General features: G+C 53.8%; 1 protein-coding gene across 6 annotated transcripts in view; it reads left to right on the plus strand.

Annotated features, from left to right (window-relative positions):
* Positions 1 to 25,612, plus strand: part of KCNN3 (potassium calcium-activated channel subfamily N member 3) — a 185,133-nt gene that overhangs the window by 20,793 nt on the left and 138,728 nt on the right. For 2 of the 6 annotated variants that reach the window (XM_070607352.1, XM_008523137.2), the window contains exon 1: positions 9,866 to 10,096. The exons of 1 other annotated variant lie outside the window; for it this stretch is intronic. In XM_070607352.1, the coding sequence (XP_070463453.1) occupies positions 9,905 to 10,096 (192 nt within the window). In that variant the 5' untranslated portion in view covers positions 9,866 to 9,904. Of the gene's footprint in view, positions 1 to 5,417; positions 6,711 to 7,601; positions 7,764 to 9,865; positions 10,097 to 25,612 lie in introns of those variants that run through there. 3 more of the 6 variants (XM_008523136.2, XM_008523135.2, XM_008523138.2) reach the window with 3 other exon arrangements.

Consider the following 25,612-nt stretch of genomic DNA (forward strand, 5'->3'; position numbering starts at 1 on the left):
TTATGGTGTAAATTAAAAGCAGGGCAGAAAAGACATGTATACAGAGAACTCCAATACAAGGCAAGAAGTGAAAAGCATCTCCAGAGAGATACAAATAAAGTGCTAAGGGAATTCGGAAGAGGGAGACCATGTCAAACTGGGGGGAACGGGCCAAGGAGGCGGGGTCTAGGGGGGCTTTGGGTGGAGGCAGCACTGTGCTCTCCTTAAATTCTAGGACTCGACATGGACTGAGGGGTGGAATGGCCTTCCAGGCAGCACGAATGAGAAAGAGCACAAATCTAGGGGTCAGACGGATCCAGGTTCAAATCCACGACTACCTGGGGACCTTGAGTGAGTCACTTAAACCTTTCTAAACTTTAGTTTATGGGGGTGAGAGTGTGAAGGGCTTCCAGGAGGTGCAAACGGAGTATTTTATGTGAAAACAGTTGGAAAACTACAAAGTGCTATGCAAACACAGGGTTGTTTTTATTGTTAAATCATTAATTGATCCAGTAACAAAGCTCCTAGATAAGAACACAGTAATGACTGAACCTGGATCTGCTAATGAGCTGTCAGCCCAGGGCTGTCTCTGACCCAAACATCCAGGGTCTGAGGGACAGCGTGGTTGATCTTTATGATACTGTCTATCTGTGGAAGGTTAAGGATATCCCTTAAACACGACTGACTTTTCTAAAAAACCTGTTATAATCTGTCATTTTACCTAAACTCCATCCATTCACCTATCCATCTATCCACCCACCCATTCATCCATCATCCATCTATCCATCCATCCACCCATCCACACGTCCACCTGTCCACCTGTCCACCTATTTATCCTTCCATTCATTCATCCATCCACCCACCCACCCACCACCCATTCATCCATCCACCTATCTACCTGTCCACCCATTTATCCATGCATCCATCCATCCATCCTTCCATCCACCCATCCATCCATCCAATAACCCTTTAATGAGTATATCTATGGCCAGGCACCCTGCTCAGTGCTGGTGATACAGAAAACAATTAGACCCCTTCTCTGTGCTCAAGGAGTTCACAGCCTAGTGGGAAACATAGTTAGATAAACCATAAGTCACTACTTTTCTTAAATCTACTTGCAGTCAGTTCCACAGATCACAGATCACAGATGATGGGATTTTAAAGCTGAGTGATCTTAGAAATTATCTCTTCTATCTCACTTATTTCACTGACGGGGAATTGTGGTTAGTATTTGTTGTGGAAAGTACTATAACTTCTTATTTGCCTCCAAAATGATCTCTCCCAGGTTTCCAGTTTAGTTCATTTCAGTTCAATTAATCTTTATTAAGCATCTATTGTACGCCAGGCTCTGTGCAAGAGCTGTAGATACAGCGATGGAGAAAACACCATTCCTGCCCTCAAGGAGGTCACAGTCTAGTGGGAAAAGGACACACAAAGAGACAACAACTATACTGCTTGAGAAAGACAGGGACAGAGGAAGCGCCCTTGACCTGGGTTCGGGGAGCTCGGGGAGGCTTCCCAGGAGGAAGACCTGTGCACCATGTCTGGAGGGGCAAACATCAATGTGTTAGATGAAGACGCAGGCGAAGGGCATGCCAGGCAGAAGGAACAGCATGAGCAAAGTCATGGGGGTGGGAAATGGCATGGCTTCTGGAGGAACTGTAAGAAGCTGGTGTAGCTGGGGCTTAAAGAGGGAGGTGGTGGGAAGGGTGGGGGTGGGGGCCGAGCGCAGAACACCTGATGCGGACCTGGCCAGAGGCCACGGTTACCTTGTTGGGTTCAGTGTGTGTGTCCTTGTTCACTTTCCCTGTACTCGCTGAGCTAAGAAGCTCCACCACATCCCCTCAGCCTTCATCATTATAGACTGAAGAGGCCTAATTTGTTTGAAGGAAGAGCCGGTCCTTCAAGGTGCGGCTCAAGTCCCATCACCTCCATGAAGCCTCCGTTGACTACCCTCCGCCTTCAATGAACTCATTGTCTGGACCACACTTAGGGTTCTCTGTTGTGGCTCTTTATCATCCCGTGTGAGTATAGCTTATCTCTATAGTGAGACCCTACGCTCCTGAGGGCTGGGTATGTGAGTCACATGATAAAGTTTAATAAATACCAATAAGATGGAATCTAATTGCTTTGCATTTCAGGACTCATGGAAAGTGCCTGGGCTTTGGGGTCATACAGACCCGGGTTTGATTCCAGCCATGCCACTAGTTACTAGTCAGTAGCTGCGGGCAAGGTTCTTCATCTGTGTAATGCCTCAGTTTCCTCCTCTACAAAATGGATGATGGCTCCAATTCACAGGTTGCTTGGAAGACAGGATTGTAGCTAGGGGCCGGGGTAAGCCCTGGGGGCCTCCCAGTAGTGAGGATTTGGACGTGCAGCAATGGTGGGAAGACACCAGAGAGCAGTGGGTCTGTAGGGCAGGATGGAAAACCTGACGTGATCAGGCCCTGTGGCTGAGCCGTTCCCGGTTGACTCACTAGCCTGTTAGGTACTTTACAGTGTCAAAGTACTTGACCTGTGCTACCTCATTGGAGCTAAGGAAGTTAAAGGCTTGAGAGGTTAAGCAATTGGCCCAAGGTCACCCAGCAAGCAAGTGGCAAAGCTTGTGCTAGTGAGAGAGAGGGAGGAGAGGCAGTGCCTGGACAGTGTTTAGAGGAGGGTGGAGGGCACATTTTGTATATAATGATATGTGATAAGAGGCAGAAGTCTGTGCATGAATGTTTAATAGCCAGTAAACGTTTATAACTGGTTTGTGAGGAAAAATCAGCCCTGATTTGCATGTTTGCCAGTTCCTGTGGTGTAATACTCCAACCATCACTGATGTCAGGGTATCAACGCGACATTACTGGATGTGGAGTTGGGAAGAGATCTGCACAGTTGGCTTTTATAAGCCAGTCCCAGCTATCTCCAGCACGCCACTGAGGGCTTCCAGGCTGCCACAAATAGTCCGGTGGGATAGTCCACTCATACTCTTTCATTTAATCCTGCCCCAAACCCCATGAGGTAGGGACCTTTATTCCTCCCATTTTATAGGTCGGAAGCTGGGGATCAGAGGTAGTTATCCTGCCTGTGGTCATACAGCCATCGCACGTCAGAGAGGGGCTCCAGCCTGGGTAGTCTGACTCCAGACCTCAAGGTCTAACCATGACACCATTCTCTCCCCATTCCAACAGGGCAACTGCGTCAAGGAGCATGATCTGTGTCACTGGCATTAGCTGTCAAGCTCTAGTCCATTTCCAGATGAATCTCCCATTGATCTTTGGCTCTGCCATAGTTGGATCCCCTGTCCCCGAGCTGTTTCTCATCCCCTCCCATGATAGCAGGACACACTCCAGCAGTCCCGCTTTGGATCTAGTCGGCACACTCAGGAGAGCTGGAAGCAGGAGGCTGGCCCGGAAAGGTCAGCCGAGGCAGAAGGCAGGTCATGGCAGCGGAGTGGGCACAGAAGTGCCCAGGCCTGGAGTCTGTCCCTGAAAACTGATTTTTAACAGCCAAGATACTATATCCTGCACTGAGAACTAATACTAACAGCACATTTCTGCTACAAACAACATAGCAATCATAATTTATTAGGCAATCATTAAGCCTAAGTATGTGATCTGGAGCCTTGAACCAAACAGGTGGCTCTATTTGGGGATGGAAGGAGGGAAATCAAGAAGACAGAGGGAAGGGGAGGGAAGGCAGGGCATGCCAGAGGGGGAGAGGGGGACACTGGAGGGCCTGCATGGTCATGGGAAGACACACGAGCCTCCAGGCTTGTGTCTGAGCCCCAGCACTGTGACTTGTAGTGATGGGGTTGGGGGGAAGGGGGAATAACCAAGTCATTGACAATAATAACAATAATCAAGATTATTGTGTGCGAGTAATTATAATTATTCAGGTTTCTGGGGTTGTGGCTTATATTACAAGTAATATTTATCTTTTAATTATCAGGGCCGATAGGGGCTGGAGAGGTGAAAACTGATGTACAGAGGGTACTCTGGGCTCATTTGATGGGAGCTCTGCCCGTCCCTGACCTGGCCACTTGCTGCTCACCTTTCAGGAGAGCTGCTGTAGAAGTTCACTGTGTGTGTGCACGTGTGTGCAGGTGTGCATGTATGTGAGCCAGTGCATGCACACCTACATACATGTGTGCAGCTGCAATGTGTGTATCTCTGTGTGTGCATGGCTCTCCTACTCTTCCTGCTTCCAATCCAGGGAAGCACCTGGACAGAGGCCCAGGGGTGACGGGGAAGCAGGAACCAGTCAGGAAGATGCTGCCCTCTTAAAACCCCAGGTGTGCCTGGGGAATCCCATAGTGGTCCCTTCCTCACTGATCCCTAAGTATGCAGCATTAGAAACGGAAATGAATTCAGCTCTGGTTGCATCTCTTTGGAACTCCCTTTGCACACAGTGGGAGCTTAATAAATACTTGATGATGATTCTGAAGCTGGGAAGCCAGCAGCTGTTCCCAGCTCTGACTCTCAGAGCCCCATGGGGCAAATCAGATGGGGAGTGACCATGGGGGTCTTCAGGCTTCCTGCCAGACCCTCTGGTGACTCCATGCTCAGTTGGAGCCATGGTCCACTTCACACATCCTGCTTTGGGGAGCCTAGTTCTTCCTCCACAGCTTCCTTCTAGCTCTTTTCCACCCATCATTTGAGCAACATTTATGGAGCAACCACTTTGTGCTGAGCATCAAAGTGGAAAGGCATCCTGGGAGATGGTGTAGGAGCTGTGAGGTCAGACTGACCTGGGTTCAAATCCTAGCACCCTTAATTAGAAGCTAGGTGACATCCGGCAAGTAATTTGACTTCTCTGTGTTTGAGTGGTTTTTTTTATTTACAGTTTTCATCTGTGAAAGCATAATGATGACATCATTTTCATAGGGTTGATGTGAGTTAGAAATAATAGAGAGGCGCCTGCGCACATACGGCAGGCGTTCAGTAGGTGAGCCTACCCACCTGGGGTTAGGAGGATGTGGCTCCCCGCTGCTTTTTGACCTTGAAGTTGTTACTCAACATCTCTGAGTTTCAGTTTGTAAAATGGGAACGTAATGCCCACCTCCTTGGGTGTCCGGAGGATGTAACTGGAAAACATATGTGAAACAACCTCTCGTAGAACCTGGCCACTAATAACTGTCTTCCCGCTTCCTGCGCCGGCATAAGGGCGCAGAGCTCCCCTCCTTGGGAGGCCCTGTGCTTCTCCTCCCCACCGCCCCGAGTGCGCGTACATCCCTTCTCGCCGTAGGCTCGCGGGTTTCTGCCATACCTGTCAGAGGAGAGACGGCAGCTGCTCAGCTCGGATGGGGAGCGAAAACTACAGTTCCCAGCCCTCGCTGCGCTGCCACTGGGTCTGGGAGTGAGGGCGGCAGGCCCCTCCTCCGGGGAGGAGCCTACGTGGGGGGCGGAGTTAGGAGGTGGTTGGAGAGTTAAGCCAAGCCAATGAGACCAGCTGCTAATAAGTGGGCTTGGCTTACAATATAACAGTGGCAGGAGGAGGAGAGCAAAGCTATTGAGCCAGCGAGGAGTGAAGCTGAACCTGGCCTCACACGCTCCTAGAGGACCACCTCCTGAGACAGAGTTCTTTTTCCCCCTTCGTCTTCTTCCTCCAGGCTCTCCTCCTGCCCTCCCTCCCTGCCCAGTACAATGCATTCTTGAGTGGCAGCGTCTGGACTCCAGGCAGCTCCAGAGAACCGAAGCAAGCCAAAGAGAGAGGACTGGAGCCAAGACACTCTGGTGGGGGAGCTTGGATGCCTGGCTTTCTTTGAGGACATCTTTGGAGCGAGGGTGGCTTTGGGGTGGGGGGTTGTGCTGCAGGGAATCCAGCCAGGCCCCAAGATGGACACTTCTGGGCACTTCCATGACTCGGGGGTGGGGGACCTGGATGAAGACCCCAAGTGCCCCTGTCCATCCTCCGGGGATGAGCAGCAGCAGCAGCAGCAGCAGCAGCAGCCGCCACCACCACCGCCAGCACCACCAGCAGCCCCCCAGCAGCCCCCAGGACCCCCGTTGCAGCCTCAGCCTCCGCAGCTTCAGCAGCAGCAGCAGCAGCAGCAGCCACCGCATCCCCTGTCTCAGCTCGCCCAACTCCAGAGCCAGCCCGTCCACCCCGGCCTGCTGCACTCCTCTCCCACCGCTTTCAGGGCCCCCCCTTCGTCCAACTCCACCGCCATCCTCCACCCTTCCTCCAGGCAAGGCAGCCAGCTCAATCTCAATGACCACTTGCTTGGCCACTCTCCAAGTTCCACAGCCACAAGTGGGCCTGGTGGAGGCGGCCGGCACCGGCAGGCCAGCCCCCTGGTGCACCGGCGGGACAGCAACCCCTTCACGGAGATCGCCATGAGCTCCTGCAAGTACAGCGGTGGGGTCATGAAGCCCCTCAGCCGCCTCAGCGCCTCCCGGAGGAACCTCATCGAGACTGAGCAGGAGGGCCAACCCCTCCAGCTCTTCAGCCCCAGCAACCCCCCGGAGATCATCATCTCCTCCCGGGAGGACAACCATGCCCACCAGACCCTGCTCCATCACCCCAATGCCACCCACAACCACCAGCACGCCGGCACGACCGCCAGCAGCACCACCTTCCCCAAAGCCAACAAGCGGAAAAACCAAAACATTGGCTATAAGCTGGGACACAGGAGGGCCCTGTTTGAAAAGAGAAAGCGACTGAGTGACTATGCTCTGATTTTTGGGATGTTTGGAATTGTTGTTATGGTGATAGAGACCGAGCTCTCTTGGGGTTTGTACTCAAAGGTAGGGGCTGCAGTTTCTCTTTATACCTTGAACAAAAGGAATATGTAGGTAGCAAGAGAGAGAGAGAGATTGAGAGAGAGAGACTGGGGGAGAGAGAGAGAGGTGGTGGTGGTGGTGGTGGGGAGAGTCGTTTGCTCAATTATATTGAACACTCTAACTTCCCATGGTTTTCCTTCTTAATCCCGGGAGAATTCATTCCTCGCTTTCTTGGGGGGGGACATCCCCACACACTGTGTCTAATTTGCAGACTCTGTGTTAGGGATGCTTAAAGAATCCCTTCTGAGAAATCATTTTTCCTCCTGGCTCACTCGTACCAAAGCATAACCCAGCAGCTTAACGCACCAATTAATTACACTCTGCCTTGAAGTGCTCGCCAATTCCTGTGACTTCCCCTCTCTCCTCCCCTCTCTGCTCCACTCCATTTTCCCGAGGATAAAAAAGAAATAAATGTCTGGGTGGGGGGTGGGGATTCCATGCCAGTCCCTTCTCTCTCTGTCTTCTCCCTCTCTTCCCAAGTTTCTGTTTCCCTCCTCCTCCCTGAGAGACTTAGGGCAAAATAGAAAAGCACCCGTGACCTGAGTCTCCTGGGGGCATGGGGTAAAAATATAGGCGGAGGAAATCAGCAGTCCTTTCCCTCAGGAAAGAGGACTCAGAATAAACCTGCTGCCGCCTCATCAACATCCCCTGATAAAAATGGCTACAGGTGTTACCCGGGCAGAGCAGATGGGCGCTGCCTTGGCATCAGCCAGGGGGCAGCGCCTCTCCTTGGGATGGGATGTCAGGGCTTCCCGGGCGTCCCCGAGAGCCCGCGCCCCCGGCTCAGTCCCGGTTCTCCCCTCCCACCCCAACTCCTTCTTCTCGGGATAAATAAGGATGAGTGTGTGTGCGAGTGTGTGAGTGCGCGCCCGGATGGAGAACGGCGGGCACCGGCTTTAGCTGGGGAGCTGGCCCTGCTGCTCCAGCCTCTCCGTCCAGCCCCAAGACGGAGGAGGGGTTTCCCTCCCAGAGGGGGCTTGGAAATCGCATCCTCCAAGGGAGCGGGGATTGAGGAAGGTGGGTTTCCGTCAATGCTCTGCTTGCTGGGAACCCTCCTGCTGCGGGCTGGAAGGCTTGGAGACCTGGGGAGCCCTTGGACAAGTGGATTTTTTCCCACTCTATCCCTCATCCCCAACTGGTTGTGGGGTGTGTGTGTGTATGTGTGTGTGCATGCATGTGTGTGTGAGTTTGTGTGTGCGTGCTTGCTTTTTGCTTGGATTTCTCTACTTATTTGTCATTTTGGGCAGGGGGTGGCTGGGCTGGCCCGGGGTAGCTGGGAGGGGTTCAGCTGTTGGAGGTTTCAAATAGAGCTTGTTTCAGGCTGGGCACAGCTGCTGCGAGACTGTCACATTCCTTGTTGAAATCTAGTCGCAAAAACCTAGGAGGTGCTGATCGGATTTCCCCCATTCCCAGCCTCTCGCTCTAACAGGGGATGGGCAGACTTGCCTGCTCAGGAAACGGGTGGGGCAGACCTATCAGACGACCTGAATAGCCACAACCAAGACTTCCAGGCAGAGGGTGCCCCCAGGGACCCGGCTGCTCAGAGGGAGTTGCCCCAGCTGAGGGCAGCTTCTGGAAGCCCCCTTCATCTAAACAGCTCAAGGATTTGAGCCCCTCATTGAGCAGGAGCGAGCGGGGTTTTCCCCTGGAATCGCAGCTCACTTAGTCATTCCCTGTAATGAGCCTCTGAGTCTGCGGGTCCTTCTGCTTGCTGCCTCTGCCGTCTCTCCCGCTGGGCGCTCCGGGAGAGGGGGCCACCATCCTTGATGGGCCTGGCAGCCGCCCTGGACACAGCCATGGCTCCCTCCAGTCACCTCCTGGGGACAAGGAGCCCTCGCTGGGGGAAACTGATAAGGGCCTGAGTGCTGGAGGGGGAGAGGGGAAGGGGCAAGACCAGCACCTCCTCTTTCAGTGACCCCTGTGGTCAGAGCTCCTAAGAGAGTGGCTCTTCCCAGAGACAGCTCCCATTGTGGGATCATCTGTGCTCATTTGTCTTAATGCGATGGGAGGGTTGCTGCTGGGCAGGAAAAGGCCAGAGCAGGTGCCACCCTGATGGAGTATCCAGGGACAGGAGCTTTCCCAGAGCTGGAGAGAGCAGACTCCGGTGTGAAGGAACGATGAGGTGACCCAAGGGACTGGGCTTCACCCATTCCTAAATCCCTGATCCTCTGGCTGATGGCAGCATGGGGGACACAGCAACTGGGAAGGTCCTGCCTTCCTCAGCTGGTGGGATGGCCACTTCCTGTGCACGGTGCGTTGGTACTGGTTGTGATAAGTGGGGCTCACTTTAACCTGCTCACCTGCTCACCAACCCTTCCGTCTCTCCATCTATGCGTTGAGTCATTGTGGAACAAGTATTTTCTGGGTGTCTCCTCTGTCAGGCCCAGTGGGCCCAGCAGCGGGTAGGGCAGCTATCCCTCTTCTCTCCTGGAGGTGAATAAGATCGCTTTAAAGAATCAGAGCGGAGCTTGAGTCCCAGCTCTGTCACTTCTGGTTGTGTGATCTCGGACAAGCCATGGAGCCTCTGCAGGTCTGTCTCCCCGGCTGTCAAGTGGGGAGAGTGAATTAGATAAGTGTAAGGCACTGCCTGCTGTGCCTGCTTGATAAATGGGCTCTGTTGTTACTGTTATTAATAATGGAGAGGGAAAGCGATGTCTTTTTCTTCTGTTGTCTAACTCTGGCTCCAGAAGTAGTTGAGGCCTTAACAGATTGGGAACTGAGACTATTGTCAAAGGAGCGGGGAGAAGCTGTATCTTGGAGGGGAGAAGTTGTGAGCAGGGCTGGGTCTTCTGACTGGAAAACATCTCTACATGTGGGTCTGTTGCAGGGGAGGTGGCATCTGTTCCCCAGCCTCGTGGGGAAAATGGGCTCTGTGGTGACAGGATGGTTTGGGTTAGAATGAAGAATCACCAGCAGGGAGAACTCAGAGATGTTCAGTGGCCCCTGGGGTGGGATGGGTGGCAGTTTCTTTTGCTGGAGAACTTTGTGCATCTGATTGGCTTTGCTGACCAGTCTGGAGTCAGGAGGAGGGACGGGGTGACCTCAGGCACCCCAGTCAGATCGGGTGATTCTGCATTGATGGTGGCAGTTCCCGCTCAAAGGCCCTTGGGAGAGGGACACACTTTTTTTCCCCCGAGTGATCAAAGACTGCTAACCACATGCTTGAGCTGCTGCTCTCTGAAGTCCTCTGCCTTTTCTCATGGGGCCGTGGCCTTCCTGTTTGCCTCTCTTTGGCTGATATCTGTTACTGGGGGAGGCATTCGCCACACAGGCCTGGCTCTCTTGAGAAGGAACATGGCGTGCCCCTGAGCCTATTCAAAGTTAATGCAAATGGGAGCCAGCGTGAGGAGGTAAGAGATTGCAACAGAACGGTCCTCAGCCTCATAAGCCGAGGTCCTCACGAGCCATAGGCCATGACAGAAGCAGGGAGGTGGGCTGAGGTGGGGCTCAGATAACAGGAGAGCTGTTGGTGATCGCAGCAGTGCCATGAGGCCAAACGGCAGAGAAATGCTGGAGATGGCCCTAATAGGCCCCTCCTGGTGCTACCCCTGAATGGAAGGAGGAGTCCAGGGTGTTTTTCAGTAGGTGGATTTACTCTCTGAGGGCTTAGACACCACGACAGGGCCAGGTCTAGAGATCCTGTTGAGAAATTAGTGACATTGTCTCTACCACATTAGTGCCAATGCGATGAAGGCAATGAGGATCTGGGGAGTCCTTCTTGGCATTCTTTATTTTCTTCCAGAGCTGGTTTGAGACACACCCACTCTGTTGCCTTAAACTGCCTGCTATGCTCTCTCCACTGGGCCAAGGGAGAGTTGAGAATGGGCGAGGCCCAGCCTGGCCTCCCTCTCCTCTCCAGGCTGTGGACTCCCATCCCACCCTGCCATCTTGCTGGGGGCTGAGCCCGTGCCTCTGTCTAGCTGGCAAGTCACCAGCTGGACCTTAGTTCTTGGTGGGCCTTGCTTCCCAGGGACCTCGGGTGTCGGGCTGTGGGGTCCCCTCAGGGGAGGCTGGAAATGCTGGTGTAGCAGGGTGGCTCTCCGTTTCCACCATTTTTGCACAACCTCAAACCACTTCCCCACCTCCCAGGCAGAGCTTGGTTCCTCCACCCTCCTCATGCCCCACTCCTGCCCACCCCACCAACTTCCTGCCCCTCTGCTCTTCCCACTTCCCTGCCTGGCCTTGTTGCTGGGGGCAGAGGAGTTGGTATGGCGGTGGTCACCCGGGCCGCCCTGTCTGTTCCCATGCATGGCTTCCTTTCCCACCCCGAGTTACTCCTCCTTCTTCAGACCATCTTGTGGGCGGCCACCCTGAAAGGGCAGGCTTCCCTGTATGCCCAGGGGAGCTGGGTCCCCCAGCCATTCACTCTCCAAAGAGAATGGCGTCCCTTGGGGCCAACTTGTTGTTGTGTCTCTTTGCTGACTTGACAGAGGTCAGCGAGTCTGCCCGCAGCCTCCAGTCTGAAGGATTGAGAAGGACCATAGGTCTCAGCAGCTTTGCCACCCTGCCCTCCCTGGTCATGGAGGTCTTATCTGCAGAAGGGCAGGGCGGCAGCCGGGGCTTGGCTGGGTGAACGGCCTGCACCTCCTGCCAGACCCGGGAGCTGCTTTGGGGTAGGTGGGTGGCTTTCAGGGATGTCCTGATGTAGGGGAGGAGACGCCACAGGGCCGCCTTGTCCGTGGTTACAGGCATGTTGGGAAAGTAGGAATGGGACAGACTCCTTTCCGTGGACCCTCCCAATGGGGTGACCTGTGGGACAGGGTTGCAGAAGGCAGGAGATTCTTTATAAGCGATTGGCTACAGCTGCCAAGGGGCCCAGGCATACGCTTTATCTCCACAGGTCACAGTGGCTCCGTGAAAACGAGGCCCTTCTCCCACCCAGGGGGGTGGTGACTTTATTTATAACCTTTGTGGACAGCCTGCAAATGAGTCAAACGTTTGTAACCCACAGAGGGGACAGCTAACTTTTATATATGCTTCTCCTTTGCGTGTCATCACACTATTTATAACCGTCCCGGGGGAAAGACTTCATAAGACATCCGGACTTCCCTTCCTCACAGGCGCTGTTACCGCCGCTCAGCACTGGCATCGGTGCTGGGGCATTTATCTGCCGCGCGGGCTAATTAGGAAGCTGAGGGATGGCCTGTGTTTCCCTTATGGAGCTTTCCGGAAGGGGGACTTGGGAGGCATGGTCCAAAGATCTGCTTTAGAAATAGAAGGTAAAGAAAACCAAAATGAAAAGGAATTTAAGTAACCTCTGTAGTGAAGCCGAGGCCTGGATGGATATGTAAAATCGGAACAGAGAGCTTTGGTTTTGCCACACTTATTTGTGAAGCACATTTTGGGGAGAAAATGAGCATGTATGAGAGCAAGCGAGAAGGGCTGTGAGGGACGGCTGTGTGTCAATGAAACACCGCTTTCCTCAGCTCAGCGGCAGGCAGAGCAGCGCCTTCCTTCCTAGCTGTTTTTCTTCTCTTTCTTTCAAAACCCCAAAGGGAGAGAGAGAAAGAAGAAAGCCTCCTATGCCTCTTTAAATAATGAGGGTGGGGAATTCTAAGTCCATGCTGTTCTCGGGAGCTGTGGGGAGGAAAATTCTAGTGCCTTTTCTTCTGGTGAGGAAAGTCCGGAGGAGGTTAATGGGTTTTTAGGTGCCCCCTCCCCCCACCCTGTCATTCCACCCCCAGGAGCTCAGCTGGGATCCAGAGAAGGGAGGGGAGGCGGGGCTGGGGGCAGGGACCCACTGCTTCACCTCTGGGGCCCGGGAGTGCTGCTGGGTGACAGGAGGTGGGGGACAGGGGCCATTTGTGCAGCACCGGACTGTGCAAAACTCCAGAGTCCTGTCCTGAAGTAGGTGGTGGTCTTGTCTGCCTTTGTAGATGAAGTCACCTGGCCAAGCTGGTGGGTGGTGGTGCTGGGCTAGGAACCCAGGCCCCATCAACTTTCAGGTTTGGGCTTTTTCCCATGCCTGCTCCTGCTGGGTGAATTCTTATCATTCTTAAAAGAGACAAGTCAAGGTTTATGGGCCCGAGACCCACGATGCAAAATTTGGGACGGGAAGAAGTTTACTGAGAGACAGGCAAGAAGGGGTTTGATGGAGGGTGGGAGATACCAATGCAGGTACCAAGAGAAGATAGTGTCCTAGGGGGCGGCCAGGGCAAGGTGGGCTCCTGGGGGCAGCCTGGGTCCAGGGTGAGATTGTGGCCCACGATCGGTCCTTAGGATGCCTCTCCACCTGGAGGGTGAGAGCGGGCTAGGTGTGGGGATTACAGAGAGAACAGGAGCCCCTCCTGTAAAGGCCTGGCCTTGTGTGGGCTCCTCCACAGCACCACAGCACCCCCCCACCCCTGGACAGCCAGCGGGCCCCACGCCTGCGGAGCGCTTCCGCACACAGCCCTCTGGCTCTGGCCGCTCGCTGGCTCTCCCCGGTCCTCCTTGTTCCTCCTCCAGTACTGGCTGCAGGACTACTTATTGCGGGCGGCCCACGGGGCTTAGCATCTTCCATCTCACAAGGTATTTCCACGCTCATTGTTCCTCAGGATCCCCACCGTGGCCCTGGAGTCATTACACTCGGCACTATTCTCAGAGGAGAAAACTGAGCCGCAGGGGGCTGAGTGGCCTACTCCAGCTGCCCAGCTCAGGAGAGATGGTTCTAGAACGGGAGCTCAGGTCTCCAGTGTACTGTTTGTCTCCCTGTTCTAAACCCCACCACAAACTTCTGCTGGGGATTTGAGTGAGGGAAACTCCAAGGGCTTCTCCATCCCTGGTTCTAGAATTTTCTTCTTCATCCTTGAATCCCGGCTTCCCAATTCCCTGGGTGAGGCTGCGTTTAGCTCTGTCAGTGGCAGTTTGTGTTAAAGGCCTGTCTCTGCTTTGAAGGAGCCTTGAGGAGGAGCTTCTACTTCTTGTTTCTGACTTGTTGTGTGACCTTTGTCAAGTCCCTTCACCTCTCTGGGTCTCTGTTTCTCTAGCTTAAAAATAAGGGCCGGATTCCAACGCTGACCTCCCTTCCTGCTCCAGAGGGTTCTGATTCCATTGAGCATACATTTGTCATGCTCCTTGCAAAGAAGCAAGCAACAGCGCTCAAACTCATGTTCTTGAGGGGTGTCGGGCCTGGACCCCGGCACAATCCATCCAGGCTGGACTGCAGTTTCTGGTGGTGATATAGGGAACACTGAGGAAGGAGGCAGTAATTCAGGCTGGGGATGTTGGGGAGGCCCCCTGTAGGAGGTAGGGTGGCCCCTGAAGGACTAGACAGGCCAGGATGGGAGGTTCACAGGCAGGGGCCTTTCTGAGAATGAGACTGTTGGGAGCCAGGGCAGGGAGGGCAGAGGGAGTAGGAGATGGAGCTGGGGCAGCTTGGAGTTCCTGTTGTGTGGTGTACACAGGGGCAGGTAGGGAGGACAGAGAAGTCTGGGAGAGGAGCTGGGGCTAGGTCTCATCCCAGGAGGTTCTGAGCAGGGAGTAGAGGGATCGTGCCCAGGGCGAGGGCACAGAGGCGATTGAATATTTAGTTGATACCTGTAATTGTCAGGGGCTCAGAGTTCTGCACCCTTAGGCCCTGAAGACCGGATGCTTTTCTTTTCTCAAAGGCGGCCTTAATTGGCGCAGCCAGCCCGGCATGGTGGTGAAGGGCTTGGGCTCTGGGTTCAAATCCAGACGCAGTGGCATGCCAGTGGTGGGTCCTCAGGGATTGTCCTGAATTTGAAGCCTGTTTCTAAGACATTCAGAGGGAATGACAGCGCCTGCCTGTAGCACAGCACCCAGCCCAGAGCCGGGCACATGCTGAGCCTCCGTGTCTGCCAGCTGTCGGTTTTATTAGAGCAGCGCCTAGAAGATGCTCCTGTTAACCCACAGCCGCCTGGGGGACATAGAGGGACACGAGTGCACAGGTCACCCCTCCACACAGGTGGCTGTAGAAAGGGGCTCTGGAAGAGGTGAGCACACGTGGAACATGTCGCCTTTCTCATAAAATCAAACGGCCTCACCTCGGGTGAAAAGCTGCCCGGTCATGTTCCTGGATGGGTCCCTGTGGGTGAGTCTGAGCGAGCAAGAGGGAAGGAGTGTGTTCCCCGGAAGGCAGGGCTGTAGTGGTGGCCTGGCCTGGGCTTCTGGAGCCTTCTTACCTCATGGGACCCAGTCATTCTACACTCAGAGTCAGCAATCTGTGGCCTAGGCACAGCTCGTTGGGTGTGGTCACGCAAATCAGACAGGTGGAGAGAAAACAAAAATAAGCCCATGGAGCCAGGCCAGAGGCTGAGAGGCCCTGAGGAAGGTCAGGGGGACATGTGATGGCCAGGCAGAGAGAGGCTGAGAGCGCGAGACCACAGGGAGAGGGCCAACCAGAAGGCCGTCCTGCGACAGAACCAGGGAAGCAAAGAAATGCTAGGACTTTCCCGAGGTGTCTTCAAGAGAGTGCGCTTTTTCCTTTAAGACTTTCAACAGAGTACCTTCTTGAATTCAAAAGGTTGTGGAGGCTTGAGAGTCGAGGTTCTTTTGACCCTTTCTGCTGTGGCAGGTGGTAACTGTTCCCATCAGGGACCAAGGGGCACCAAGACCCAGGGAGTCAGGGCTCGCCCTATGTGGAGGCCATTTTTTTTTCACAAGGCCTGGTCGCAAGGTAACCAGAGTCGTATTCTGAGCAGAGCCGTGGTGACACTAAATGAACAACATGCAAATGATGTGTGAAATAATATGCAAATTGGCATCTGTTATTTTTGAGTCAGCTTGTTGGGCGTTTTTCTTAAAGGACAGGAATGGTCCTCAGTGTCAAAGGAACAGGAAAGCCTTCTTAGAGGACGCTCCCACAGGGGCCGGTGCCTACCCATCATGGCTCATGGGCCCTGGGCCTGCCAGCTGGCACCTGTGGGAGCCGTTGTGTGGTGTGTAGCTTGAGGTTATAGGTGCAGAAGCCCATAGAGGTGGGTGCCGTGGTCAGGGCCCCCAGACAGGCAGGAAGGAGGGACGGGTGGTCTACTGGCTGAACCGAAGGGGCCCCTGGGAGTTGGGAAAGAGACTGCACTAGGGGCTAATTCTAGCCCAGCCCCTTGCTACTGGGCGACTGTAAAGCCAGTGACTCAAACTCTCTGAGCCTCAGTTTCCCCTTTTGTAAATGGAGATAGTGGCATTTACCAGCCTGATGAGAATGCAACGTGATAACGGTTGGGTAAGTGGCCCAGCCCAGTGCCTGGCACATCCCAGGCTGCCAACAAATGGTAGTTCTTCCTAGCATTTTTGCCTGAGTTGGCACCTGCCCGCATCCTCGCAAGGTTCCGCTAGCAGGGATTTTTTCAGAGCCTTTTCTCCCTTTTAAGAAGATTTCTGATTTTAACAAATTGGGGCTTAGCCATTTTCTCTCTTTTCTGGCTTCCATTGGCTAGGATGTTGGCTTGCTCAGCCAGTCCCTGAATAGCTCCCACATGTGGGAATGCCCAGAGCTGCTGACATGGGTGATGTTCCCTTCCTCCACGAGGGCTCTAGGTGAGCATGTTGCTCTGGGTCGGGCTTCTGCCTTGGAAGGGCTCAGAGCTGGATGGCTTTGGAAGGATGACTCAGGGGAGGCCTCCTCTGGGGGCAGCTGGGGGCATATTTGGTGCTGTGTGGCACCATACCTCCCTGAATGGTTGTGCTCCACGGGCCCACCAGCTGTGCCAGCCTGGATGGGCATTGACCCCTGCACAGCCCTCCCACCTCTCTGAGAAAGGCAGAGCAGGGACTATCCTCCTCTTTATAGCACCCTAAGGCCCAGAAAAGTTACGTGACTTGTCCAAGGCCACTCAGCAATGTAAGTGGCAAGGGTGCAGCTGGAATCCAGGAATTCTGGGCTTTAGTCCTCCTGAACACCTGCTATGTGGCAGCCACTTCCAGGTTCCTGGAATGCAAAGGTCTGTGCCCTTAAGGACTCGAGTCAGCTACAGGGGTCTCTCCTCAATGAAGTGTGTTGCTCTCTGCCCATCCTCCCCAAAGAGCTCAGGCTTTCAACACAGACCTGGGTTCCAATCCTGGCTGTGCACTATTTAGCTGTGTGGCTGTGAGCAGTGCCCTTTATCTGGAAAGTGGGATTATAATTCCTTTTGTTGAGGGTGGAGGTAGAGGATTCAACGTGGCACAGACCTGGCCCCAGGGGGCTCTTTGGTCCATGCTGGTCCATGCAGGCTTTGCCATGGTTGTTTTTCCCGAGAGCTCAGTGGCCATTTGGATCATATGAGGTCCCTCACAGCTGAGCCCGTGACTCCCTGCCCCTCCTGCTCTGGGCTGGACCTGATATTCGGCTCTGCCAACTCTCCTTCCCCTGCTCCTGGGGGAGTAATGCTGCTGAGCTGGGTGGGGGAACACTTTGGCACAAGACACGAGCCTGGGTCCACGCTGTGTGCCAGCGGTGGAAAGATCCCTCAAGGGTGAAATGAAATTGATGCGAGCTGAGAGCAAGTCCGGGGTGGAGGTTGAGTCATGAGGCTTTCCTCGCGGGTGGATGGGATCATAGATAACGCTTCTGTCCTCGGCAGCTCGGGAGAAGGCGCTGCTCAGATGGATACTTCTTTTCCCTTCCATAAAAATGACTCCAAGCAACGCTGTCTGACTCAGGAGTGGAAAGAGGGACAGAAGGGGTAGGGGAAGAAAAGGAACATTTATTAAGGGCCCATCAAGTGCTTTCACACACCTCATCTCATTTCATCCTCACCACAATCTCCGTTTTACCAATGACTGACCTGAGACTCAGAGAGGTTAGGTGACTTGCCAAGGGTCTCACAGCCAGGACGTAGTGGCGTTGGAATTTGAACCTAGGAGAGTCCTCAAAGCTGGTGTCCTGTGTGGCAGGCATGCTTTTCAGATCACTTCCTGGCCTGGGGTTTTTCAAGCCAAAAAAGCTGTTCTTGCTCTCCTGAAGCTCGCCACCCCTGCCCACCCCACCCCTTACTACGCCATGCTCACCGTCCTGGCGGCCTCACCCAGAGCATCTCTCTGCAGGACGGGGTGGAGGGATGAGTGGCGGGGGAGGCCATCACTTTAGATGCAGAGGTTTGTTGAACCTCAGGAGCTCTGGGCACGTTGACAGGCAAGGCGGGCTCTGGGCCGGAGCATGGTCTCCCGCAGGCTCCGGAGGGTCAGCTCAGCAGTCAGCAGCACATGCTTTGGTGTTCCTGTCCCATCTCTGCGGCTTCCTGGCTGCGCAACCTAGATAGGAAAATTGACCTCTGTGAGCCTCAGTCTCCCGATCTGTGAATAGGGATGAGGATGTTTTCTCTCTTATCGGGCTGTGTGTCATGAAGGGCAAATGAGACAGACACAGTGCGGACACATGGTAAAGGGCTTCGCAAATGCCGGCTGTTATTATCATTAATTTTCCCATCGTATAACTATGGAAACTCCAAACACAGATTGACTGACCCAGACCCAGAGGACTAGGTTGAGCCTCTGACCTGTGCCCCATCCTCACAGGATCATCTTGGCCAGCAGGCATCTCCCTGGGCCTGCCTGGCCTGCACCCTGGCCTATCCCAGTTTCATGCAAACTCTCGTGCCTTCTGTCCCTGTCTCCTGTGTTGGTCTCCCTCCATGTCTATCCCAGGGGCTCTTCCCCCGTCTACCTTTGCTTTCCTAGCCCTTGGTCTTTAGTCGATAACTACACCTGAGGGCCGATAGGTGCCAGGTGTTCTGGTTGGCAGGGGTTCAACACGGAACAAGACGTGGAGCTCACAGGCTGGCGGGGGCGGTGGGGAGGCAGGCGTTGAACAAGTAATGATGGATGATGGGAGTTGTATAGGGGAGAAAACCACACGCAAGTGGCCTGCCTTTGACCCGCAAACCTGAGACTGAGTCTCCCGTTCCTTCTGCCTGTTCCCCCGCCCTGGATTCCACTGCAGGTCCATCTGCCTTCACTTCTTCCATCTTCCCTCATAGCTATCTGCCAGCTCCCCTCCGCTGCTTCTATATGGGCAGGATAGCCTAATGTTAGGAGAACAGGCTTTCACACTGGACAGATCTGGGTTTGAATCTAGCTCTGTCACATATTGCGTGTGTGGCCTTGGGCAAGTGGCTTCAGGGCTGGGATTCTATTTCCTTGGTGGTTAATCAGAACCCTACCTCTGGGGCAGGTATGAGGATTCAGTGAAACAGCACTGTGGGCGAAGCGTTTGGCGTGGTTTTAGGCCTGTGTTGAGTGCTAGGGAAGACTGGGGACGAAGAGAGAAGCCCTGGCCTAGGAGTGAGGAAACGTGGTTTCTGGGTCTCTGTTTTGTCATCTGGAAAATAGGAGAATGAGGCGGAGGATGATGGTGATTCTTCTGCTGGCTGTCCTGTGGGAGGGGGTGAGCATCCGCTGGAAGGAGAGAGAGAACAGGAGCACCGTGTGACGGCCTGGGCTGAAGCAGTGCTCCACTGTCCCGGGGGGTGTTTCAGAGGGGTGGGCTGGGGAGGCTTTATCTTCCCGTCTCAGGAGTGAAAACCCGAGAAGTCGTTGTGGCTCTCAGGAAACAGCTGAGAGACAGGCCCGGCCGGCCGGCCTCCCTCCCTGCCGCCTCTTCCCTGCAGGCCGGCCCCTGGCAGGAGGCCTGCTCGCTCCAAGCCCTCCTAGTGGCAGGGATTTAATTACTATAATGTAAGTGGCCGTGGCTCGGGGCCTTCTGGTAGAGGGGAAACAGATTTGTCTTCTCACTGGGAGAATAAAAATCGATGGGAAGGAGAGGAATTGTACCTTCCCCCCAAGTACCCACTGCTGTGGGGCTGACTGTAGCTTTCGGGGGGCAGGGGGGTGGGGAGAGAGAGGGTGTCACGGGAGGAGACACAGTGTCCAGTTCAAGGACCCTTGGCACTTCCTTTTCCTTGCTTGAGATGACCCAGCTAAGCTGCCTCTGTTTCCCCAGTGATCTTGGTAACAGATCAGCCTACATTCAACAGCCATATGTCAAGGACCTACTGTGTGCTTGGTACTGTCCTTGAGGAGTTCCCAGCCGAGTGGGAAGCCCGGGCAGAATACATAACTTTATTTATGCAACAAATACTTATGGAACGCCTATTATGTACAAGGATTGTTCTAAGCCCCACAGATATGGAAGGAAAAAAACCACAGCAGATAAAAATCCCTGGCCTCTGGGAACTTAGATTTTAGTGGATAAAACTGACAGTAAACTACGTAAGTTAGTTGTATATGATGTTAGAGGGTGATAAATGCTATGATGAAAAATAAAGCTGGGATGAGAGGGCAGCGACTTCGGAGGGAAGAGTTGTAATTTTAAATAAGTGTTCAGGGAAGACCTCACCGAGAAGGTGACATTTGATGAAAGATCTTTAGGAGGGTGGGGAGCGAGCCTCTGGGGGAGGAGGGAACAGCAAGCTGAAGGCACTGGGCTGGGATGATGCCCAGCATGGTCTGGACAGCTCTGCCCAGTAGAAATATAATGCGAACCACATCTGAGATTTTAAATTGTCCAGTAGCCATATTAAAGAAAGTGAAAAGAGAAATGGGAAATTAATGTTAATAACATTTTTTATTTAACCCAGTATAGTAAAAAAATTATGATTTTCATTTACATGTAATCCATGTAAAAAATTATTGAGATAGGTTACATTCTGTTTTTATGCTAAGTCTTTGAAATCCGGTGTGTGTGTGTCCTACAGCACATCTCAGCTGGACACTAAATCTTTATTGGAAATACTAGATCTGTATGTAGAGTTCATAAAATTTACAGTTAAAAAAGTAGACTGATACACCCAAGTTGTTGCAAATATATTAAAAAATTTCCAATAAGTGAAATAGAGTATTAGTTTTTTTATGTAAATTAGTGAAAATGAAATACATCTAAAAATTCCGTTGCATTAGTCACATTGCAGGGGCTCAGTGGACACGTGGCCCGTGTCTGCCGTGTCGGACGGTGTAGGTCTCGGGGCAGCGAGGAGGCCCCTGAGACCGATGGGAAGGATGGGGAGCATGGGGGGAACGTGGCAGGGGTGGGGGTGTGAGGTTGGGGAGGATACAGGACCGACTCCATGGTGCTTTGTAGACTGTTGTGAGGAGTCTGGCTTTTTCCCTGGGAGGGACGGGAGCTGATGGAGGCCTTTGAGTGGAGCAGTGATGAGTCCTGACTTACATTTTCATAGGACTGCTCTGGCTACAGGGCTGGGAACAGACGAGGGGGTGGGAGCAAGGGCAAGGGGGCCCAGGTGAGAGTTCGTGGCCGCAGTCCAGGTGAGAGGCCATGGAGCTTTGGACCCCGGTGGTGGCAGTGAGATGGTGAGAAGTGATTGGATCCTTGGAATGTTTGGAAGGAAAGCATTCCTGATGAATTGGATTCAGGAGTGTGGTGGTGGTGGGAAGGTGAAGAGAGAAAGGGGAAATCAAAGATGAGGCCAAGACTTTTGGCCCAAGCAAATCCAGGGGTGGAATTTCCATTAACTTGGACAGAGGAGACAGTGGGAGAAGCAGTTTTGGGGAGTAGATGGGAGTTTGGGGTTGGCCTGGTTAGGTTTAAGGTGTGTCAGTTTTAATAGAATGTGGGTAGTACGTGCCCCAGAGGTGGTGGGGGGTCAGAGGATGGTGCCTGGAGCATGGAAGGCTTCTTCCTGGGCTCCTGTGCTGGGACGGATGGCTTCTCACCCATCCCAGAGGACACTTTGTGACACAGCTGGCCACATTTAAAAAAAATTCAAGTAAGTTCTCTGTGCCTCCAGCACAGCTCACTCCCCGAAGGGCACTGGAAGTTGCTGGGGTCTTTCTGGGTCGGTCCACATTTCAAAGTTCAATCTCCCTGCTCCGGGCTGACCCCAGAGCTGTTCGATGAATAACAGAGTCATACACGGTCAAAAGCTCCCCAGCATGACTGGGAAGCCTGATTTTATGGGAAGTTACTGAAATAATACCAAACTCTGAAGACATGCATTCCTGATTTTCCAGTGCCCCAACCCCGCGGGGGTGCAGGAGGACAGCACGGAGAGGTGGGGCAGCCTCCTCAAGGTTTCACAGCTGGGGAGGGGGGGACCAGCCGCTGGGAGTCCCCAGCCTCATGTTCATCAGCCATGTCACTGAGTGTCCAGGGCTCTCAGGGACCATGCAGGGAGCTGTGGCACCTGTTCCCTTTGCAGCTGGCAGGAGAGTAGGGGAAGAGGGCAGGAATGGCCGTTAAGGTCTTCTCCCAGTCCTGCCAGTGTCCGATGCAGGGACCTGGGCCTGGAGGGTGAGGGTCTTGGCCTTGAGATCAAGCCACCCCACTCTGGCAGTCCGGGCCTGCTGGGCACCAGCCTTCTGAGCTGGGTCCAGATCCGGACCCAGACCCTTATTGGCTATGAGACTTCAGTGATCTAATCTTTGAGTCCATGTGCCCAGCCATCCAGTGGGGGTGGTGGTGCCTGCCTTGCAGGAGTTTTGTGAAGCAGTGTTAATGGATGCCCTTAGCCCAGTGACTTGACACTTAGTAAATGTTGACTCTCAGTAAATATTGATTCCCTTCTACCCTCCATGGCAAACGTGAGGAAAGCCTGTGGGCAGGCTGGTTCTCTCCCTGGAGGGGAGGGAGATGGTGCAGAAGGGAGCATCTGAACTGGTGTTGGGGTGAGGCTGCCTGACAGCAGCATGTGTAGAAGTGAAACAAGCAGCTGCTGAACGGCGGGCAGTGAGAACCATGGGCAAGTCTGCTCCCCTTTCGTGAGCCCTGGGATCTAACTCTGTGCCTTTAGATCAGGGGTTTTCAACTGGGGCGATTTTGCTCCCCAGGGGGACATCTAACAAGGTCTGGAGACATTTTTGGTTGTCTCAACTAGAGGAGCGATGTTCCAGACATCTAGTGGGTAGAGGCCAGGGATGCTAGTAAGCCTCCTACAACACGCAGGACAGTCCGCACAACAAAGAATTACCCAGCCCCGAATGTCAACAGCACTGAGGCTGGGGCGCCCCGCTTTAGATGACTCATTCTCACAGGCTGGTTATGAGGATAAATGAGAACATGGGCGCTATTGCTCTATCATCTTCAGTGTGCCATTCTAGTCCGGCTCCTTCTCCCACCCTTTTCTTGAGAAGCCCTGTGTCATTGAGGGCTCTGGACTGAGAGTCAGAAGACCTGAATTCAAGTCCCGCCTCCCTGGGGTATTTCCTTGTTTCTAGTCTCCATGTCTTTTATCCTTGGAGGTCTCGTCTGTACATGGGGCAGTGGTATCGCCTTAGTGGTGGGCTGTGGTGTGGACCCAGTGGGCACCTGTGTGGGGAAGATGCTTCGTCTGTCATCTTTGATGTGCTGACAAATGGGAGGCGGTGGGATTATAAACTCTTTACCCCAGCGCCAAATGATAATTTAAGGAGAGGGAGAGCCCAGGGACCCCGCTCTGCCCTGCGAGGCTGCGTGACTGTTCTCCAGGCCTCTCCATCTTGCTTCTTGTTTTGTGGGGTTTTTTTTGCACAGGTGGAGCTACAGTCTCCATTTGAGGAAGATGGAATTTGCAGGAAAAGGCAGGGCTATTATTTCTGTGCTGAGTGAGTGGGAGACAGAGCTGGGTGAGTGGCAGATTTCCTGGCAGGGGAGAGACAGCCGAGTGCGCCAGCCCGGGCATTGCTAGGATCCTTTTGGGGTGAGTGGGCCAGGATTCCCCAGTGGCCACCTCAGGAAGCAAGCATTTGTTTTGAGCCCCAGGAAAGACAGGACTCCCTGTTGGGGAAGGAGCTGCACCAACGTGTTGAAACTCTGAGGACGTTCTACTGGGCAAATGTTAACTGACGCCTGTTCTGTGCCAGGCATTGGCCCCAGAAATGTTGGGGGACACAGAGATGGACAATACATGGTTGCGGGGGTGGTTAGGCTGCCACCATTCTGAGGCACGGCAGACTGTGACAAGTGTGTTAAAGAGGCGCAGCATCGTGTTGAGGGCACACCTGTGACTCTTCAGGTCTGGAGGCCTCTTAGAGGAAGTGGGGGTCGAGCTGGGCTTTGCAGCAAGCCAGGTAGGGCTTCGTGAGGCAAAAGGGAAAGAGTCTTCCAAGCTGAAGGGACAGTTTGGGCAGAGGCCCAAAGTTGGAGAGTACCAGGTATTCTCAGGGAGGGACAAAGGAGGTAGATTTTCCTGGAAGTGCTGGGAAGGAAAGACTGGAAGGGGATGTGGGACCTGCTCATGGGTCCTCGCACACAAGGCTGAGGAGTTTGCATTTTTGTCTAGAAGCACAGGGAGCAAAGGAAGGTATTTGAACAGAGCTGTGGTGTGGTCAAGCCACAGCAGAGGATGGATTATAAAAGGAGGAAGCTGGAGGCAGGGAGGCTGGTTAGAAGGTTATTGTGACAGTTCTAGAGAAGGAGAAGTGAAGGCTTGAACCAGGCTGGAGGCAAAGGAAGGGAAGATGTGGGAGCAGGAGGGGGCTCTGGGGAGGCAGGTAATGTGTGAGGCCTCACATTTCTCTGCCCTGGATAACTAGGTGGCGTGTGAGGGTCGAAGCGAGCGCTGTGGCCTGGTCCCCTCACTGCTCTGCTCAAAAACCAGCCCTTTCTTGGAGGACGGGAAGCTGTGAGCACTCAAGAGCCTGCCAGTCCCAGAGAGCAGGGTGGCACAGCGCCCACACCAGCGGGCACCAGCGCCCTGGCTGGGGGGCTCTCCTTCTGGAACCCACAAGGCTCAGTGCTGGCCTCCTGCCTGGCCCAAGGGAGATGGAATACACCCTCTTCCTGCTTATTTTCAAAGACATGGGAGGAATAGCACAGCGTGTAGGGGCCAGCTATGCTTGGGCTCACATCAGAGCTCGGGTGCTGACTGGCTATGAGGTTGGGCAAGTTGCCCGGTCTCCCTAAACCTCAGTCTCTGTGCGTGTAAAATGGGGGTAATGATGCTTAGCCCACGGGGTGGTTGTGAGAGAAGATTAAAGAAGAACACAGGTGTAATGTTCTTAGCTCAAACAATGGCCACTATTTTTTTTTTGCAATGGCCACTTTTTTTTTTTTGAGGAAGGTTAGCCCTGAGATAACTACTGCTAATCTTCCTCTTTTTGCTGAGATAGACTGGCCCTGAGCTAACATTCATGCCCATCTTCCTCCATTTTATACGTGGGACGCCTACCACAGCATGGCTTTTGCCAAGCGGTGCCATGTCCGCACCTGGAATCCGAACCAGTGAACCCTGGGATGCCGAGAAGCGGAACGTGCCAACTTAACCACTGTGCCACCGGGCCAGCCCCTGTAATGGCCACTATTTTTAATTGACAAGACATGCTGACAGACTGGCCACGATGGGGTGGGAGAGGCAGGATTGAGTTGCCTTTAAGGGTGATGGAGAACTGGGAAGCGGTTGAGATGGCGAGTTCTGGGATCTGTGGCCTTGAGGGGCTCCGGGGAAATCTCAGGAGGATATCCAGCAGGAATCGGGTGATGCTGGGGCCTTCCAGTAGTGAGGTTCACGTAAACCGTCGCTACTAGCTACCTTGGGATGAACTTTTCAAAACAGCAGCCTTACTCGGGGTGACCCCAGCATGGTGCTCAGGAGCGGGGTCAGCATGGCCAGCCAGCCTTGGTCCTCAATGCCTCCCTCCCAGAGGCTGGCCCCACCTCTGCCCAGCTCAGGCTCCAGAGGCCTGGATTTGGGATCAATGACCTGACATTCATGCTGGCTCTGCCCCTGCCCCATCAATGTGACCTGGACAGGTGCGTGCGTTCTCTGAGGAACTCTCCTCCTCTGTAAAGTGGGATGGTTGTCAGGAAGATCCTATGAGATGAGGGATGTGAAAGCCCCCACAGTGCCTGGCACACAGGGGCTCTAGGCATCTGTTTGGGGCATGAATGAAGGGAAGGTGGGGCAGGGAGCAGAGAGAGCTGGTGCGGGGCAGGCCTGCAGAGAGGCCCAGGGGTCAGGGTGGGCTGTGAAGGGGTCAATTCCTGGCTCTGTCCCCTGCTACCGGGATGACTTTGA

Source organism: Equus przewalskii, unplaced genomic scaffold, assembly GCF_037783145.1.
Source record: "Equus przewalskii isolate Varuska unplaced genomic scaffold, EquPr2 ChrUn-10, whole genome shotgun sequence".
Classification (NCBI taxonomy): domain Eukaryota; kingdom Metazoa; phylum Chordata; class Mammalia; order Perissodactyla; family Equidae; genus Equus; species Equus przewalskii.